The sequence below is a fragment of the Gobio gobio genome, assembly GCF_949357685.1.
Source record: "Gobio gobio genome assembly, chromosome: 10".
Lineage (NCBI taxonomy): Eukaryota > Metazoa > Chordata > Actinopteri > Cypriniformes > Gobionidae > Gobio > Gobio gobio.
In genome coordinates this window covers 4,209,899-4,227,932 of record NC_137116.1, presented here as the reverse complement: position 1 = coordinate 4,227,932, position 18,034 = coordinate 4,209,899, and the positions used below count along the sequence as shown (strand labels likewise).

The window sequence follows — 18,034 nt, the reverse complement described above, 5'->3', positions numbered from 1 at the left end:
GTTATTTCAGACAGAGGGTCAAAATGAGGGTTGAAAATGTGCTTTTCCACGTGCATATTAGTTTTTTTTGTATGCAAAAATGTGAACCTCAAGGAACATATTTTCTTCTTTTTTAAAGTGTTGTTTCTGCTCCATATGGGAGTAACATTGGTTTTGAGCGTATGCTAGTGGCGACTAACAACAAACTCTTGCTTATATATATATATATATTTGTGTACTGTATGTTGAGAAATTCCTCATTTTCACTTTATTTTTCGCGAAGCTTTATTTTGCTTCGTTTCTGCTATGATAAAGAGACCTCTACTCTTGCATTGCATGTTCATGCATTTTGGGGGCGGAGCAATGAAGGGAGGGGTGTGCTTGTTTGTTTGTTTTATTTTTCTCAGAAAATCGCTACACCTTTAACTTTACCTTTAAAATGTTAAGCAATCAGTTTTTTTATTTTATTTAGAATGTAATGTTTATATTTTAACCCTTTTTTGCACATACTATTTAGCATATAGTGTTGTCTTTTTGGTCAACTATATTCCATGTTGATAAAGTCACAGTAAGTGTTCAATGATGTTGATGTCGTCTCGTCTTAGTCTTGGAAAAAAAGGTAAGCAAACATTTTTTGTCAGTTTTCATAAAGAAAATGAACACTTATTTAAACTTGAGCTTGCAGATGACTCATTTACACTCAGCATTAACATGAGACCTGTATCTGATGTTGTGCACATACTCATTGTACTTCGCACAGGGGCCATTTTTCCATTGCAGACTAATTTTAAATATTGCACGGGAAACCGAGATCTGATAAATTATCCAGGAAGAGAAGCCACTTGATGTTGCCACGTGTAAATGCACTGTGCCCTGATTGGCTGATAACCCAATTTGCTTCATCAGATCATGGAGATCGCATCTTAATGCCAAGTGTAAATGCAGCCTCTGTTGGCAGAATTTGAAGGTTGTGGTACCTTGTGCAGTGGAGGGGGCCTGAGCCTGGACAGGAGAGGAAGAACCCGACATTACGCTCCCCTGAAGGCTGTGAAATGACCCCTCACTGGAACCCAAAACTCCAGACACATCTGCCAAACCTCCTGACCTAAGAGAGCACAGGATACCAGCTCAGAATCAAGCCACCATAAACACAGATGCTGCTATAATCCAACAAGAAACAAAATGATCACATTCTACACTTTGGTAGTTTGTCTTTTCTTCAACGTTCTATGTATAAGTGGAAACTTACAAAACATAGTCTAAATGCAGTGTAATGAAGTTATGAAAGCATGGGTACATTATCTGATCTGATACAGCATGATATTGCATAAACCATGCAAATGTCACAATAAAAACACAGGTCTTAAACAAACCATTGGGCAGGGTTGCAATCTCGTTAAACAACACATAATTTCCTCAAAATTAAAGGGTTAGTTCACCAAAAAATTTAAATTCTGTCATTGTTTACTCACCCTCATGTCATTCCAAACCCATAATACCTTCGTTCATCTTTGGAACACAAATTAGAAATTTTTGATGAAATCCAAGAGCTTTCTGACCCCTCAATAGACAGCTATTTAATTAACACTTTCAAGGTCCAGATAGGAAGAAAAGAAATTTGTAAAACAGTCCATGTGACTCCAGTGGTTCAACCTTAATTTTATGAAGCGACGAGAATGCTTTTTGTGTGCAAAAACAAACAAAAATAATGACTTTATTTAACAATTTCGTTCTGGCCTGTGCCAGTCTCCTACGCTGTTTATGTTGTAAATACAGTGCAGATCCCTTGCATGTGTCGTGGTGCTCACATGAACAGCATCGGCTGCCGTAGAACTCGAAAGCACTGCACTATTTACAATGGAAACTGCGTAGGAGACTGGCACAGGCTTGACCGAAATTGTTGAATAAAGTAATTTCTGTTTGTTTTAGTGCACAAAAAGTATTCTCAAAGATTCATTAAATTAAGTTTGAACCACTGGAGTCACATGGACTATTTTAACAATGTCTTTACTTCCTTTCTGGGCCTTGAAAGTGTTAATTAAATTGCCGTCTATGAAGGGGTCAGAGAGCTCTCGGGTTTCATCAAAAATATCTTCATTTGCGTTGCGAAGATGAACGTCTGACGGGTTTGGAATGACATGAGGGTCAGTAAATGATGACAGAATTTTCATTTTCAGACAGGCCTGTCCATACCAAGTTGAAAGTTCAGTGCAAAATGTTGGTTCATTTGAATGAACGCCTATTAATGCATCTGTTCAGAAAGACATTTGCATGCCATCAATGCAAAAAATGTTTAATGGTTCTAATCTCTTTTCCATCACATTTTGAATAAAGCTGGCCAGTAAGATTCACGCTTTTGGTCGCATGAGCCACTGCCATTACATAAAACTATGACTGGACTTTCTTGCTAAGTGATATTGAACAGCAGAGGAAGAATCTGGAAGAGGGTCTCTTCTCTGTACTCTTGTATATAGTGTTGTGTGATAAACACCATGGCGAATACTGACTCTGAAAATCTGAATGGTTGTTTGAAAACATGCAAATACAAATGTTTTGCTTTTCTTCTCCATGCCAGAGTAATTCTCTTCTGTATGCACCACCTACTGTGAGGAAGTGAAATTGCTTTTTCATTCAGTTCATCTGCTATTTTTTACACATTGGTCAGGTAAATGGCATGAATGTCTGTTTTGAACAGTCGTGTTTGTATGAACAGGCCTTACGAGTCTTTTTTCTCTTTTGTACAATCTATCTGGTGTGTTAGATAAAAGGTACCTTTGTGCACTGAGAAGCTCAGACAGCTCTTTGGCCCCCGATACCGTCTGGCCCATTGTGAGTCCCAGGGGTTTTCCTGACAAACCCACTGTACAAAAAAACAGGAATACAACTGTAAACACCTTGAGATGGCAAGACAACAGCTGAATCCGAAATCGCCCCCTATACCCTCAAACTGGGCAGTATTTGAGGGGACAGCCATTTGTAGTGGTGTCCGAAACCATAGTGGACGTTATTGAGTGCACTCATTCAATCCCACATTGCAGCGCAATAACCAGTGTACAGCCGATGTACACACAACAGCTGTCCGACTTCACGCACTCGTTTTCATTCACTCCTTCAAGTGAAAAATATTAGTTGACTAACGTAGGGAATAGTGAATGAGGGTTTAGGGGGCAATTTCGGATTCAGACACCTTTTTCAAATTTGATGTGGGAAGGAATGTGTATTACACAATATTTAATTACATATTGGCTTCACTGAAGAAGTACACCAACATTCAAGACTATGGGGTCAGAAAGTTGTTTTTGAAAAATAAACAGTTTTATTCAGCAAGAATGCATTAGATTGACCAAAAGTGACAGTAAAGACATTTATGATGCAGAAGACTGTATTTTAAATAAATGTTGTTCTTTTGTACTTTCTATTCCTCAAAGAATCCATTAAAAAAGTATCACGGATTCAACAAAAATATTAAGATATTATTAATATTAAACATTTATTATTATCAATGTTACCTGAGCAGCACATCATCATAGAATGATTTCTCAAGGATCATGTGACTGAAGACTGGAGTAATGATGCTGAAAATTCAGCTTTGAAAACATGAATAGATTACATTTGAAAAAATATTAAAATAGAAAGTTATTTTAAATTGTAATAATATTTCAAAACATTAATGTTTTTAACAAGTTTTTAATCAAATTAATGCAGCCTCGGTGAGCATAAAACCTTTTTTTTCAAAAACATAAAATAAATCTCACCAACCCCAAACTTTTGAACGGCAGGGTGTCACTGCATCAACCAGCCCAACTAATGGGGTAGTCAGGTGATTCATTCAACATGACACACAAAGAGAAGTTAATGTTTTAGCGCATGTTGTGTGGATCTGATATCTGAAAAATTATTATTAAGAAAATGGCTCACTCACAAGCAAATTAAAGTAATCAATCTGGCTGAAAATGGCTTAAATCAAAACTTCTCATTCTGTTTAAATGCATCAATATGTAACACATTGTTCAATCAGCGGCTCAGTGGGCTGAATGAGGGCTTTTGTTTTCATTACCTTCCTGAGCAGTGGAGCCAGCCGTGCTTCCTGCCGCGTCTCCATGGGAGACGATGGTGACTTTGATCTTGGCTCTTTTGGAGGCTTTGGTGGGAGTGGGACTGGGAGTTTGTCTTCTCTTGAGATGGAGCCTCATGTCGTCTCGGTCCAAACCCTCCACCTGCTCACTGGGCACCGGCACTGAAACACATGATGCTGACGGGTTAAGCTCCAACAGTCTCCCATAGCCTCAAGCTCACTGAGGGGTTCATAAGGTGCCAATACAGATCACATGAAAAGCTGCAGAGGTCTCTGGGTACAGATTAAGACGAATTATGCTTATGCCAGAACCTGCGCAAAATTCCCTTTATAAAACCCAGTCAGTGCAAGATTGTGCGTACATGCATTTCCACCCAGTCTCCTCCCCGAAATAACCATATATGGAGCTTACAACGCCTAGATTTAAATTAAAATAGTCCCCCTCATTCTTTTCCACTGGCCAAAGGGTATTTTTAATAGTTTTAAACTAATCAAATCTATGCAAATTAGTTTTAAACATATTTAGGATGTGTATAAGTTTTAATGGAAACAGATAGGCCTTATTTTTCCATTTTAAATTATTGTCCGACTCAGCACGTCACTGACAAGTCATTTTAAAAATAAAACGTGCATATCTTCACGTCTCTATCCTTCAATACTGTGGTAGCCTACTTTTCATATTGTAAAGACCTTTAGGCTACTGTCTGTCTGTGCACGACGCCAACAGCACCAAGCAAGTGCTGAAAATAAAGCCATCTTCTACTCAACCTGCTGTTGTTCCAATGCCCTATGTCCTTCTATCTTTTTCGGACCACAAAAGCAGAACGTTTAAAAATAGTTCTGCACGCGCTCCTCCATATAATGGAGCCGAGCTCAGTATTTTGACTGAATAATACGGTTTCTTTCTCGCAAAACTGTATAGTATTCCTCCTGAACACTTTCCATATATGGCACGCGTTTCACTGTATCATTGCGTGATACTTTTGTATATTTTTTGTAATGTTTTAGCCTGGTCGCTATTCACTGCCATTACATGGAGGAGCGCGTGCAAAACAATTTTTTTACCTTTCTACTTTTGAGGTCCGAAAAAGATAGAAGGACATAGGGCATTAGAACAACAGCAGGTTGAGTAAAAGATGGCTTTATTTTAATTTCAGGGTGAACTATCCCTATAAAAAGCCAATAAGTGCAATCTAACTAAATCTAATTTCAGCCCAGTGCATTGAATCAATGCTATTGACGTGAAACATCAGCTACAGCGTTACCCTGGTGATGCGTTGCTCATTGATTGAGCCTTGTAAAGTGGTGTTTAAAGTTAAATTAATTTCAACATCTTGTTTCATGAATGAATCACCGTTTTTTTTAAAGCGTATTAGTTCAAATGAACGGTTTAAAGGGATAGTTCACCCAAAAACGAAAATGTGATGTTTTTCTGCTTACCCCTAAGGCATCCAAGATGTAGGTGTCTTCGTTTCTTCAGTAGAACACAAATGAAGATTTTTAACTCCAACCGTTGCTGTGTGTCACTCATATAATGCTTGTCAATGGGGTCGAATTCTATTAGAGTAAAAAAAACATGGACATACAACTTCAAATTAAACCCTGTGGCTCGTGACGATACATTGATGTCTTAAGACACGAAACGATCGGTTTCTGAGAGAAACCGAACGGTATTTATGCAATTAATATCACCTCATATCAGACGAACGCTTCAGCTCTCCAGACTGCCATCATTTCCCGTGAGTGAGGTCAAAGATATGTAAAAGTAGATCCTCATTAGTGCCTGCGTGGATCGCTCGAATGAGGATCTACGTATACATATCTATGACCCGGCCGGAATTTTGACCTCACTCACGGGAAGTGATGGCAGTCTGGAGAGCTGAAGCGTTCGTCTGATATGTGGTGATATATTTGCATAAATACCATTCGGTTTCTGAGAGAAACCGATCGGTTCGTGTCTTAAGACATCAATGTGCCGTCACGAGCCACGGGGTTTAATTTGAAGTTGTCTGTCCATGTTTTTTTTACTCTAATAGAATTCGACCCCATTGACAAGCATTATATGAGTGACACACAGCAACGGTTGGAGTTAAAAATCTTCATTTGTGTTCTACTGAAGAAACGAAGACACCTACATCTTGGATGCCTTAGGGGTAAGCAGAAAAACATCACATTTTCGTTTTTGGGTGAAATATCCCTTTAATGATGACACTCTCATTAAGACAGTCCCTTGCCGCCACCTGCTGGTGTAACAATGTAACAGCACTGCAATTAAGTTCAGTTTTTAAGTCTTGCAGGCTCTTTAAAGGTGTAGTGTGTAGTAGTTATGAGGATCTATTGACAGAAACGCAGTTTTCAGTGGTGTATAAAGACCTTACATAATGTACTGTTATGTTTTTATTACCTTAAAATTCTATTTCTACATACACCGTGGTTCCCCTCACAGTGAAATCGCCATTTTGCGCCGTCATGTTTCTACAGTAGCCCTAAACGGACAAACTTCTCTACAGAGCACTAGCTACTCTCTGCTCTCTCTGACGACGACATTTTTGTCCTGTGTCGGCCACCGAGGCTTTGAAAGGAAGGGGGGAGCGGTGGGTGATTGCAATTCAAAACCTTGCCAGAAATCACAGAAAAACTTGACAGATGCCAATAATAAAAAATAAAAAAATAGGCCTAGGCAATGTATCGATCAAATAATATCTTAAAAGTGTTAACATGTCAAAAGCTAAACAAGGCACCTACTGTTAGGGGAAATGAACAATGACAAATGTTTTTACTATAATGCAGGAAAATGCCTATTTTTCCACACACACCAATTTAAGATAGATTGTGTCAGGAAGAACATAAATTTGCAAGCAGTCATTATTTAAAGCATTAACTATTGTTATTGCCTTTTGCAAACACAAGCAGGTGAAACATTAAAAGGGACGTATATGTGATACAGACATGACAGACAACTTTAAAGAAAGACATGAAATGGGCAGACAGATAATAGAATGAAGGAAAAAGAGAGGGAGAGAGATACTCACCAAAGAGACATGAAGGGCTGCCAGGAGGAATGCTTTTCCTCACCAGCATATTATGTTTCATAAAAGCAGCGAACTGAGCTGTGGCGAACGGAAGACAAAGATGGAGAGAGTGAAGAAGGAAGGCACATGGGATAGAAAAGACAGGAATCACACACAACATTACTGCTTGATGGGATCTGGGATTCTCCTCAATATAAAGATGCTGTGACTATACATCCCAGATGGTTAACATCAGCTCTCTGATCAAGGGTTAACTGTGTAGACCTTGTCATTTAACATGCACAGGCATCAGCAGAACAGCTCAGGGTTAAGAGAGGCCCATCAGGCTTAAACATGATTTAGTGTTCAAGTTACGCAGATACACACAGGACACACTCTTCAAAAACAGAATGGAACAGAACACAGGGGTCATGAGGAAAAGTTATGTAATGTCATTTGTGTCCCGCAAGGCAAAAATAACCTTTAATAACTATTAAACACAGCACAGATCAAATGCATCCTACATGTAAGCTTTCTTAGGGTTTTGGTGCCGAATCTTGTGAATTTGCTCCTGGAAAGATACATACCTTGTGCTTGCTTGTGTGTGAGCACAGTTCCTGAGCGCTGCATATGGGTCTTGAGTAGCTGGGTGGCAGTAATGAGACTGGATTTCTGAGCTGGAGAAAGCCCGACGGTCTTGGGTTTGGGACTGGCTGTCGGACTACTGCAGACACTGGACATATCCTAGAGGGGAAACAAAATTACTTTAGTTTAACTAAATTATCTACATGTTCTGATGGGTTTTAGGCATATTGCTATAATTAATAATAATAATGTGTTACATTTATATAGCGCTTTTCTGGGTACTCAAATCGCTTTACATGGAAGGGGGGAATCTCCTCAACCCCCACCAATGTGCAGCATCCAGCTGGATGATGTGACGGCAGCCATATTGCGCCAGAACGCTCACCACACACCAGCTGATTGGTGGAGAGGAGGCCGAGTGATGAAGCCAATCAGGATATGGGGATGATTAGGAGGTCATGATGGACAGAGGACAATGGGCAAATTTGGCCAGGATGCCGGGGTTACACCCCTACTCTTTTTCAGAAGGACATCCTGGGATTTTTAATGACCACAGAGAGTCAGGATGTCGCTTTAATGTCTCATCCGAAGGACGAGACTTGTTACATTATAGTGTTCCCATCACTATACTGGGACCCACACAGACCACAGGGTGAGCTGGCCTTACTAACACATACTATGCATTTATGAGTCTATGTAGTTACAGATAACTCTTTCAAACTAACACTTACATTGCACACATCCGCTGCTATAGAGTGCTACAGTGATGACGTAATTTTGTACTAGGGATGTAACGGTGAGGTAATTTTCCCACTGGTTAAATCAAAGTGTGACCACACCGGTAATAACATTGGAGTTTTTCCCTCTTTTCTACCTCGCTTATGAATGTTAGTGCGCATTTTACTTTCGGCAATTCAGGGGCGGCAATTGCTTGAATGGTGGGTTCATTATTTTTCCTAACACAACAACAAAAAAAGTACAATTACAAACTCGGTTTTATTAACAAAACGAATGAGCATGGCAGCCTCATTCTTGTGGTGTGTTTGAAGGTGTGTGCGTAAATTAGAAATGTTACCTTCCGCAATAGTCTTGTCAGTCAGCTCGCCTCACTTTCGTCATGTGATAAATTCAATCTGACTCGTGCAGCTGATCTGTGCTGCAACTCTCATTCGGCTCACGCTGCATTCATTTTTTCACTGTAGTGTCTGTTCCCTAACTGAACTTAATTATTGTTATTACTATTAAAAAATCAATACGACAGTGGGTGGCTGGTTTCGTGGTGGGAAAGTGATGTAATCTGTGTGTGGCTGAATACCGTGCAACACTGGTAACACTATACATTAAATACACAAAATACATTATATTCAACATAATATAAAGTCATTTAATGTAGCAATGTCACTGGAACACCGCACACACAGACTCAACCGGTGCTCGCTATGTCCTGCCTTCATATATATATATAAAAATGAAATAACGATACTGAGTGAATGCTCTCCGCATATACAGGGTATATACAGAACTTCTTAAGTTGAATTAAATACCTTTTACTACCTTTTTTAATACCGTAAAAATATTTTTTAATACCAGCGCGACTTCAAGCTGCAACTATAGTAGCGTAAATGAAATATCTTTCCAAATGGAATAACATATTGCATCACAATGTAACAAGGTAATTTTAACTTAACATCAACTGCCCACAGAGATGAGAATAGAAATAAAGACAGAAGAGGAAGGAGACATCTTCTTCATAGTTCGTGCAGTGTACAGAGGGAAACGAGAGCAATTTTCACGGCGCAATATAGATTTTTTTTCTTTTTCGTTTTAAATCATGAAGGCGAGTCGGTGGATATCACACAAAAACGCAATGTGCGCGAGAGTCGGTGAAGTCTCAAACATAGTCAATTATTCACTACAGAAAGTGAAAGTAAAATCTGACAAGCTTTCGGCGCATATTCTCACAGAGACAAGAGATATCTCGTTATTTATATAAATCTGCTTTAACATATGCTGATAACGTATAGCCTATAACTGTCTGAATTTATATTCTTAATATTTCTCTTGTGGCCCATATTGTGAAACAAATTAGAAGAGAAGTATAGGCCCATTTCGTGTTAAACAAGTTGTTTTTGAAATAAAGCTGCTCTTACTTTCTGATAATACTGATATTATTGTAGTGTTCTGACATATTATAGACTGATAATAATTTTAATTATAGGCCTATAATTCCTTGTTTAATTGGGCAAAATGTATTTAAATAATGAGGAGTAAGCTAACCTATCTATTCTTTTATTATTCAGCGTCGGTTATGCATTGATGCATTATGAAATTATCACGGGGGCAAATTAAATGTAATATCAATTTAATAATAAAAGTAGGCCTACCCTAATAATAATAATAATCCTTTATATACATAAATTGTAAATGCTAAATCCTCTTGATATCGATAGCTGATGCATTTGATAGGCTATCTCTCTGTTATAGGTTTTTACGCGCATATTTCACTCAGACAAGTCGCGCTTGACGATCCGAGCCATGGTGTGAGCACATAAACCGTGAGCTTTGGCTTTACATCGCATGCGATCTACTCGTACAGTGTGAGTAGGTAACCTTGCTGAAATCGCAGTGTATGCCCAGCTTTAAGTAACTTGCATATATCGAAACAGCTCTTCAATGCCATCGTTCAAATTGAAACAGTGGTGTTTAGTTGCAAGGTCTAAACACCACTGCACCTCAGCTCGCAATGTAGCGGTGGTGATAGGGCATAGCGTCTACTGTCTGACACGCACCTGTTGATGAAGCTGCTAGACTAACGTTAGGCTACTGGCAGTGGTTTGAATCGGGAGAGCAGTCGGGGTTGAGGGCAAAGCAGTGGAGGTTGAGGTCGTTGATGCATCCGTAGCGCAGAACATTGATATGGGAAGCTGCTCGCTACGTCTTCTTTATTAATTGTCTTCTTGCAAACGTGGCAATAAGCCCCGCGGCTGTTGCAAACTACTGGCCTAAGCCAGTCTTTAAATCGTGAGTCCTCCAGCCAGAGGTCCGAGAACTTGCATTTCCCCATGCTTTAATTACTGAATGGAAGCGAGCACGCGTACATGTTTGGCAGCAAGCCAGCCGGGTACCCAGTTTGTTTCAGCGCGCGCGCGAACGAACACCACCTCACATAATATGGCGCAGGTCCTACTCTCAACATATAAATAAATCCACGCGAATTAAAAAAAAAAAAAGGCCTTTACTTAACAAAAAATGAAAATGTATCTAAAAAAAAATTGGGCTCGAAAATGTAATACCTCGTCAGATGACGTTTACTACTTTTTAATGCCCTTCATTTTGGCTAATTTCATTTACTACCTTTTACAACCCCGCGGACACCCTGATATAGTATACGTTCATAAAATACTTTCACTTCAAACCCACTAAATCCCAGCCTCAGCCCATTCAGAAGTACCGGTGTGTATATATATATATATATATATAAAAGATAGTGCAAACCATGTAAAATGCTTTGAATAATCATACTACTAAAACTAAATGTGATCTTTAAATGATGTTTGCGCTTTCACTATAAGGAGTGCCGCTTCAAATGATGTTTGCACTTTCACTTTGAGGAGCGTGTGTGTGTGCTTCTGATGATCGCTGCAATCAATCACAGTTCTAATCGCAAGAAAGCGTGTCAAAATGACTATTCACAAACTAAATGTTTAGCTCATACAAAAATTTTAATACTGCATTTTTACGATGCCTTTATGAAATTTTAGGATCTTTTAAGTTTTAGAGGAATGGACTTTTAATGGAGGGACAGAAATCTCTCAAGTTTCATAAAAAATATCTTAATTTGTGTTTGGAAGTTACACGAAACGACATGAGGGCGGGTACATAATGACAGAATTTACATTTTTGGGTAAATTATACCTTATAAATACAGTAAGTTGAGACTTGGAAAAAACAACTCTATATCGCGAATCATATTGTTTACACCAAATATATATCGTCACATTTTTATATCGCAATATATCAATTAATGGTGTATCGTTACACCTGAAGTTAACCCCAGACCTTATTTCAGGCATTTACTCAAAAGCCCATTCCAAAAAAACCGGGGTGGAAGATGGAAACTCCTTTCCAGGTTTTGGCTAACAAAAACGTCATCCCTGCAGCACTCTATATCCTACATGTTTAAGCATTTTTGTCTTCAAAATATTCTTACCTCTGAACCAGATGGGGAGATGGGTACCCTCACAGCAGGTGAAGATGGTCGTGACCGCTCAAGGTCAAAGGGCAGCTCACGACGTGGTTTCTTCTTCTTCTCAGCATCCAAATCTCGTGTTTCACCAGAGCCATGACCATGACTCTCAGCACGGGTCAAAACTCCTGTCAGAAAATCAACTATCTCGTCCTAAAAAAACAAAGGACAAAAACATTAAGACCAAAGAGGTCACACAAGACAGAGCTTTTCATCAGCTCTAACATTTATCAGAGCTAACATTTAAGGTCAGCTTTCCCTAAAAATAGACTTTAGTCTCTCCCTGAATGTCTCAAGAAATCTCTCTTAAGGAAGTGATTTTAAATCATGCTTAATTGGATTTTAAATGATTACGGTGTAATGAACACAAGTGAAAAGTACTGACTTGAATGCAGCGATCCACCATGGTCTGGGTCAGGCCTTCTGTCTTCATCTTAGTGGAGTTGATCCTGTAAACAAAGCCAAATGCTTTCAACTAGTGTATACAGAGTGATTCCCCCAGAAACACATGTGAATGTTTGAAAACACAATCGCAAACCTCAAGTTGTCATCTGCCCCTCCGACAACTACCAAGCTGTTATCAGCTCGAATCTTTTCCCTGAACTCCTCCATGTTCTCAGTACTGCACTGTAGTGCGTTCTGACCAACCACAAACAGCACAGGAGTCTTCATGTCCAACAGCGGATCATCAACATCCTGACAAGCAGAATACAAACATTACATTTCAGCACGCCATTTTAAAAGTATCTACTAAATGATTTCATGTAGCTCATCGTGAAAAAGTGCAGTGTACACTAGGGATGGGTCACGATTTTCGAATATTCGATTAGTTATTTAATTATAGAATATCGAATAGTATGTGCGATTATCGTCCAAAAAAAATCCCCATGTTGTCGGTGCTGATGTGGTGCTGACGCGTTCATGTAACCAGAGGCGCTGCCAATAACGCTCCTAAAAGCTGCCAGTCAGCTCTCAGGGTGTTTTATACTGGACACGTTTGCTGCGGTCCGAGTCTGATTGTTCCCTCCGCAGTGTTGGTCTGGTTTCACACTCGTTTGCGTTTGCGTTCATCTTACGTCATCACAAACGTGCACGGGCGTGATAGAAAACAGAACGCTGGTCAATATATTGGGCTTTTTTCAATTAATTTGGTGCTATTATGTGCAGCTGAGTAAACGACACTTGGGTTTACCGTATGTGTGTCGCTTGAAGGCGGCTTTGCTGCTTGCAAACAGACTCTTTTGAGGAGACAGTGATTTGCCATTCATTTGCTGCCCTGATTGCACTCTATGCGCGAATACACTGCAGGCTCGCTCTCGCGATCGTATCTCAGCTAAATCATCAACACTATCATCTCTTACGTGTATGTTATTGAACTAATGACATTGTAATCGGCTAAAACGCATGCGCTGGTTACTTTCTTCCACAACAAGTGCGCACCCGAGTGTTGTTTGCACATTCACGTGAATCACGGCTCAGCTCCGAGAGCAACCGAACTCCGGTTGTGTGTTCTCGGGTTCGGTACCTCAGTGCACACCAAGCTCTGTAGGTAAGCTTTCACATTAGCAATTTTTCATGCTAACCGTGCCCCATTCCGAACTAAAATGCCAGAGTAAAAACGCCCTGAGAAAACAGAAGAATAACACATCGTCTCACGCGCACGCTGTAGACTTGTGGCATTTATCAGGTAACTTGGGGCGATGTCACATTACAGTCATATGTTTCAGCATGTTACAATAATATGGCTTGAGTTGATATAGCCTATTCCCTAATGAATTAAACAGTTTGTTATCATACAGATTGAGAGTGTGAATGGGCTCTCTCTCTCTCTCTGTCTCTCTCTGTTTATGTGTGTAGCCTATACATGCGTACATGCGTGCATGCGGGGGAGGAGTTGCAATTTTCGAATAAAAATCGAATAATTCCCAGCGATCTTCGAATATCATTTTTGCTTGAAATGCCCATCCCTAGTGTACACTGAATGAGAAACTATGGACAGTGTTTCCTCTTACCCCTCGTGGCCCACTGACAGTTTGGAGAGGGAAACCCAAACACACAACAGCTGTCATGTACTCCATAAGGGAAACCTGGACGCAAAAATAGACATCTATCAACAGTTTACAGCGACCATAGACAAGAAATGAGAAAACTAATGTTGAGAGAGACTTACATGACAAGAGATCAATGACCCCACATTCCAGCCCACCAAGATGATCGGTTTATGGGGAAAGTGACTATGAACCTAGAGCAAACACATACAATTTACCTTCAAATATACTTCATTATATATATTTAAAAAAAAAAGCAATTTATTTTTTGCCGTAATTACAAAAGCGCTGTCATTACATGATAATTTAAAATACAAATGGCAAATGATAATTTTGCAGCACTTTAGAAACTAAATAATATAATTTAACTTCCAAATTTTTTCATTTGAAATAAAAAAGTCTTTCTTAAAAACATTTTTTTTTTTAACTTTCTAAATCACATGTTTTCTCAAGTGATATTAAAAGCAGAACATTCTATTAAAATATGACTCGTTTTATTACAAATGACACACAAATAAATACACATTAAACAGCATTATATGAAATATGTCTAGTGTTCTGCTGTGTAAACATATTTTTCATACTTCACAAACTGTGGTATGTGTCCAAATTATTTTCTGTTGTACTTAACACTATACCACAAATAAATGCTCTCCATAGACATGTTTTTGTACAAACGATAAAGAATACACCTTTAATTTGAATCTTATCATTAAAAGATAACCACAAATTGCTAACATAAGGACAAAAAGAAAACCTGTTCTCGTTTCGCATTCAATAAATAATTTTACAGAACAACTACTAATATTTACGGCTGTCTGATACAGTAAAATCACGTCTTTGATTAATAAATTTTTTTGTAAAGTGAAAGTCGCATTGTCTAACTAGTGTTTTGTACCTCAATGACCTTTCCTCTGACTGTGCCGATCATGTGCTCTAAACACTGCGTGATTCCGATGTTGGCTGCACTGCCCACATGAACATTAATGGGAATGACCTGAATCACAAAACAAACAGACACAAAATACAGACATTAAAAAGTTTTATTTAAAAGGGATAGTTCACCCAAAAAAGAAAATTATCCCATAATTTACTCAACCTCAAGCCTTCCTAGGTGTATAAGACATTCTTCTTTCAGACGAATACAGTTAAATTCAAAAGAATTCCTGGCTAATCCAAGCATCGTAATGGAAGCCCAAAGTTTGAAGCCCAAAAAAAGCACATCCATTCATTATAAAAGCGCTCCACACGGCTCTTGGGGTTAATAAAGGCCTTCTGAAGCAAATCTATGGGTTTGTGTAAGAAAAATAAGCATATTTAACACGTTATAAAGTAAAACATATAGCTTCCGCCAGACCACCTTCCGTATTTAACTTACAAAGAAAGTGTAACGCTTCGCTACGTCTGACATCATCATTGCGCCAGTTATCCTTTTTCCGCAAGTTGAATACAGAAGCCTTTATTAACCCCCCGGAGCAATGTGGAGTAAGTTTATAATGGATGGATACACTTTTCTTGGGCTTCAAATTTTAGGCTGTCATTCACTGCCATTATGAAGCCGAGCAGAATGTCATAAGCCCCGTTTCCACCGAAATTACCCGGAACAGTTTGTACCAGGAACTTTTTTCCACCGGACCTGCTACTGTTTGCGTTTCCACTGCGGTCTAAAGTACCGTGAAGATTAGGCAAATTGGTCCGGTGATGTAGGACTGGACTGATGTAGGCTGTGTGAGCTCAACCAATCAGCATGTTCAGCACCCAAGTCCCACCCCCGATAGTTCCTGAACTTTGAAAAAGTACTACCTCGGGAGCAGGGACTTTCGGTGGGGGAAATATTTACCGGGAACTTCATTTAGACCCTGGTTCCTGCGGTCGAAACACAGAGTACCACCCTAGTTACTAGTTCCTCAGGAAAGTTCCTGCGGTGGAAACGCAGTTATATACACCTAGTATAGGGGTTTTCAAACTGGGGTCCCCCAGAAGGTTCTAAAGGGTCCCCAGAAAATTTCAGAGAATAAAAATGGATAAAGTCTACCGAACATTCTGTTTCAGTTCTAAATGTTTCTCTCCTTTCTTGCCGTATACATACTTTCCAGTATTGTATATGTTTGCTTTGTATCTTTCTAGTGAGTTTTTCTCACTATAGTCCCCTTTATCTCGCTCATTGGGGTTGTAAGGCGGTATTCTTAACACAGTGTGTAAGCTGCAGGCTTACATACATTTATTGTGAAAGTTGCTAATACAAATAATTTTGAATTGAAAATGTCCTTCAGGTTTATACATTCAACATTAAGCAGGGTTTTTCCTACATTGAAAATGTTTTGGCGGCCGCCAAAACTATTTTTTGTCCCGCCAAAGCCTTATTTGATCAGTTATTGTGATTTATGAGTGATGTAGAATAGATGACTGCTGGCTTGCATTAACTGAGTGACAGATAGAACGATCAGAGAGCTCCTCCCCCGCTCACACGCTCTCTGTCTTCAAAATAAGCATTCGCTTTCTAATATTTCACATATAACGTTAATCAAAATCAAAAGGTCGGAAGACCGAATCCATGTTGCACGTGGCGCTATCAGACGATGTTTTCCTTTCATTACCGCTGGGTGGGTGTGAATTGCGCTATAAAAAATGTTGACTCTTCTCTGACCAGCTGACATAAACCATACTTTCAATAAACGGGAAACAAATCCTATCCAGTTATGAAGTGTTTTCTGTGTGTTGACAAATCTTTCGCGATGTTCTAACAGAAGGGATTCGCACACAACGCGTGTGCTAATGTCCGATTCGCGACCTATGACTCCTTTGAACCGAATCATTTTAACGACTGGTTAGAACAACTGAACTGTCCAACACTGAACTCACGAATCAGTTTAATCATTTACTCAGAACATCTCTGAAATGAGAACACAAGTGTGCTTACCCAATTTAGCAAGAGTAGGGGTAAGAATTAGTTTTAATTATCCACAGTCTTTCAGCTTATTTATGTTCACAATGTGTAGTAAAATAAATAGCCTATAAATCATTTAGTTTAGACTGGAGTGAGGTGAACCCAGAACAAATTTGTTATTAGCTAGCTGATAATTTTATGAAATTGTATATGGCAGAAAATTAGGCTATTTGATCATTTTATTTAATACTACTTTTTAATATTGATATGATTATATACCAAACTAGTATCTGTAAATAGTGTAAAAATAAGGTATCAAAATAAGATAAGCAAAAATTACAAACTTTCTTTGAATTTATCTAAAATGTATTGTCAGTATTGCGCTTGCAGATCACGTGGGTAGGGTACTTTTTTACTGTGTGTGTGTGTGTGTGTGTGTGTGTGTATGGATGACCATGTCTGTCAGCCACCACTGAAGACCATTTTTGACCCAGGAAAAACCCTGATTAAGTATAGCCAATTTAAGTTAGGAAACAATATGTTGTATTTATAATGTCACACTTAATATTTATCTAACAGTATAAATGTTTTTTCCATTCATAAAAATATATGGATGGATTTTAGGAAGGGGGTCCCTCATAAAAGGTTCATCATATTTGGGGGTCCTTGGCATCATAAAGTTTGAAAACCCCTGACCTAGGATGGCTTGAGGGCGAGTAAATCATGGGGTAATTTTTATTTTTGGGTGAACTATCCCTTTAAGTTAATTTAAGTTTGTTTTATTTGAATCAGAAACCAAAGAGACTTAAACAATTATAAATTCAAGGCAATAGTTTATTCACAAAATGATTTCTCTTAATGTAACCAAGCCACCATCAGAAATGATTGTGGAGAAAGCCAGATCAAAGTGTTTCACTTATGATTTTGCATACCTTCCCTAGACAGGAGAGCTGAGATTGCCAGAATCTCATTCGACGAGAGTTAGAGAGGGCAGGGTTGGTTGGCCCTGATGGAGCTATCAGGATCAGTGGAGATCCAGGAAGTTTACTCTGAAAATATAAACACTCAGATTAGATTCAGACAGCAATCAAGATGTCCATCAGGAGTACACCAGACATTTTCTGTTAAAGACCTTTTTATTATAGAAATATTACCACAAACATTCTCAATAGGAATGAATAAACCAATAAAATAAAGCCTGGT

At 38.9% G+C, this 18,034-nt stretch overlaps 1 protein-coding gene across 3 annotated transcripts in view; it reads right to left on the bottom strand.

Annotated features, from left to right (window-relative positions):
• The window catches only part of kansl3 (KAT8 regulatory NSL complex subunit 3), a 49,376-nt gene that overhangs the window by 19,614 nt on the left and 11,728 nt on the right, over positions 1-18,034 (bottom strand). For 2 of the 3 annotated variants that reach the window (XM_079827736.1, XM_079827735.1), the window contains exons 7-17: positions 17,764-17,880; positions 14,843-14,941; positions 14,067-14,138; positions 13,909-13,983; positions 12,435-12,592; positions 12,282-12,345; positions 11,861-12,049; positions 7,653-7,809; positions 4,037-4,216; positions 2,752-2,839; positions 957-1,084 (exon numbers count right to left, since the gene is read on the bottom strand). In XM_079827736.1, the coding sequence (XP_079683862.1) occupies positions 957-1,084; positions 2,752-2,839; positions 4,037-4,216; positions 7,653-7,809; positions 11,861-12,049; positions 12,282-12,345; positions 12,435-12,592; positions 13,909-13,983; positions 14,067-14,138; positions 14,843-14,941; positions 17,764-17,880 (1,327 nt within the window). Of the gene's footprint in view, positions 1-956; positions 1,085-2,751; positions 2,840-4,036; positions 4,217-7,086; positions 7,165-7,652; positions 7,810-11,860; positions 12,050-12,281; positions 12,346-12,434; positions 12,593-13,908; positions 13,984-14,066; positions 14,139-14,842; positions 14,942-17,763; positions 17,881-18,034 lie in introns of all 3 variants that reach the window. The other variant, XM_079827734.1, reaches the window with a different exon arrangement.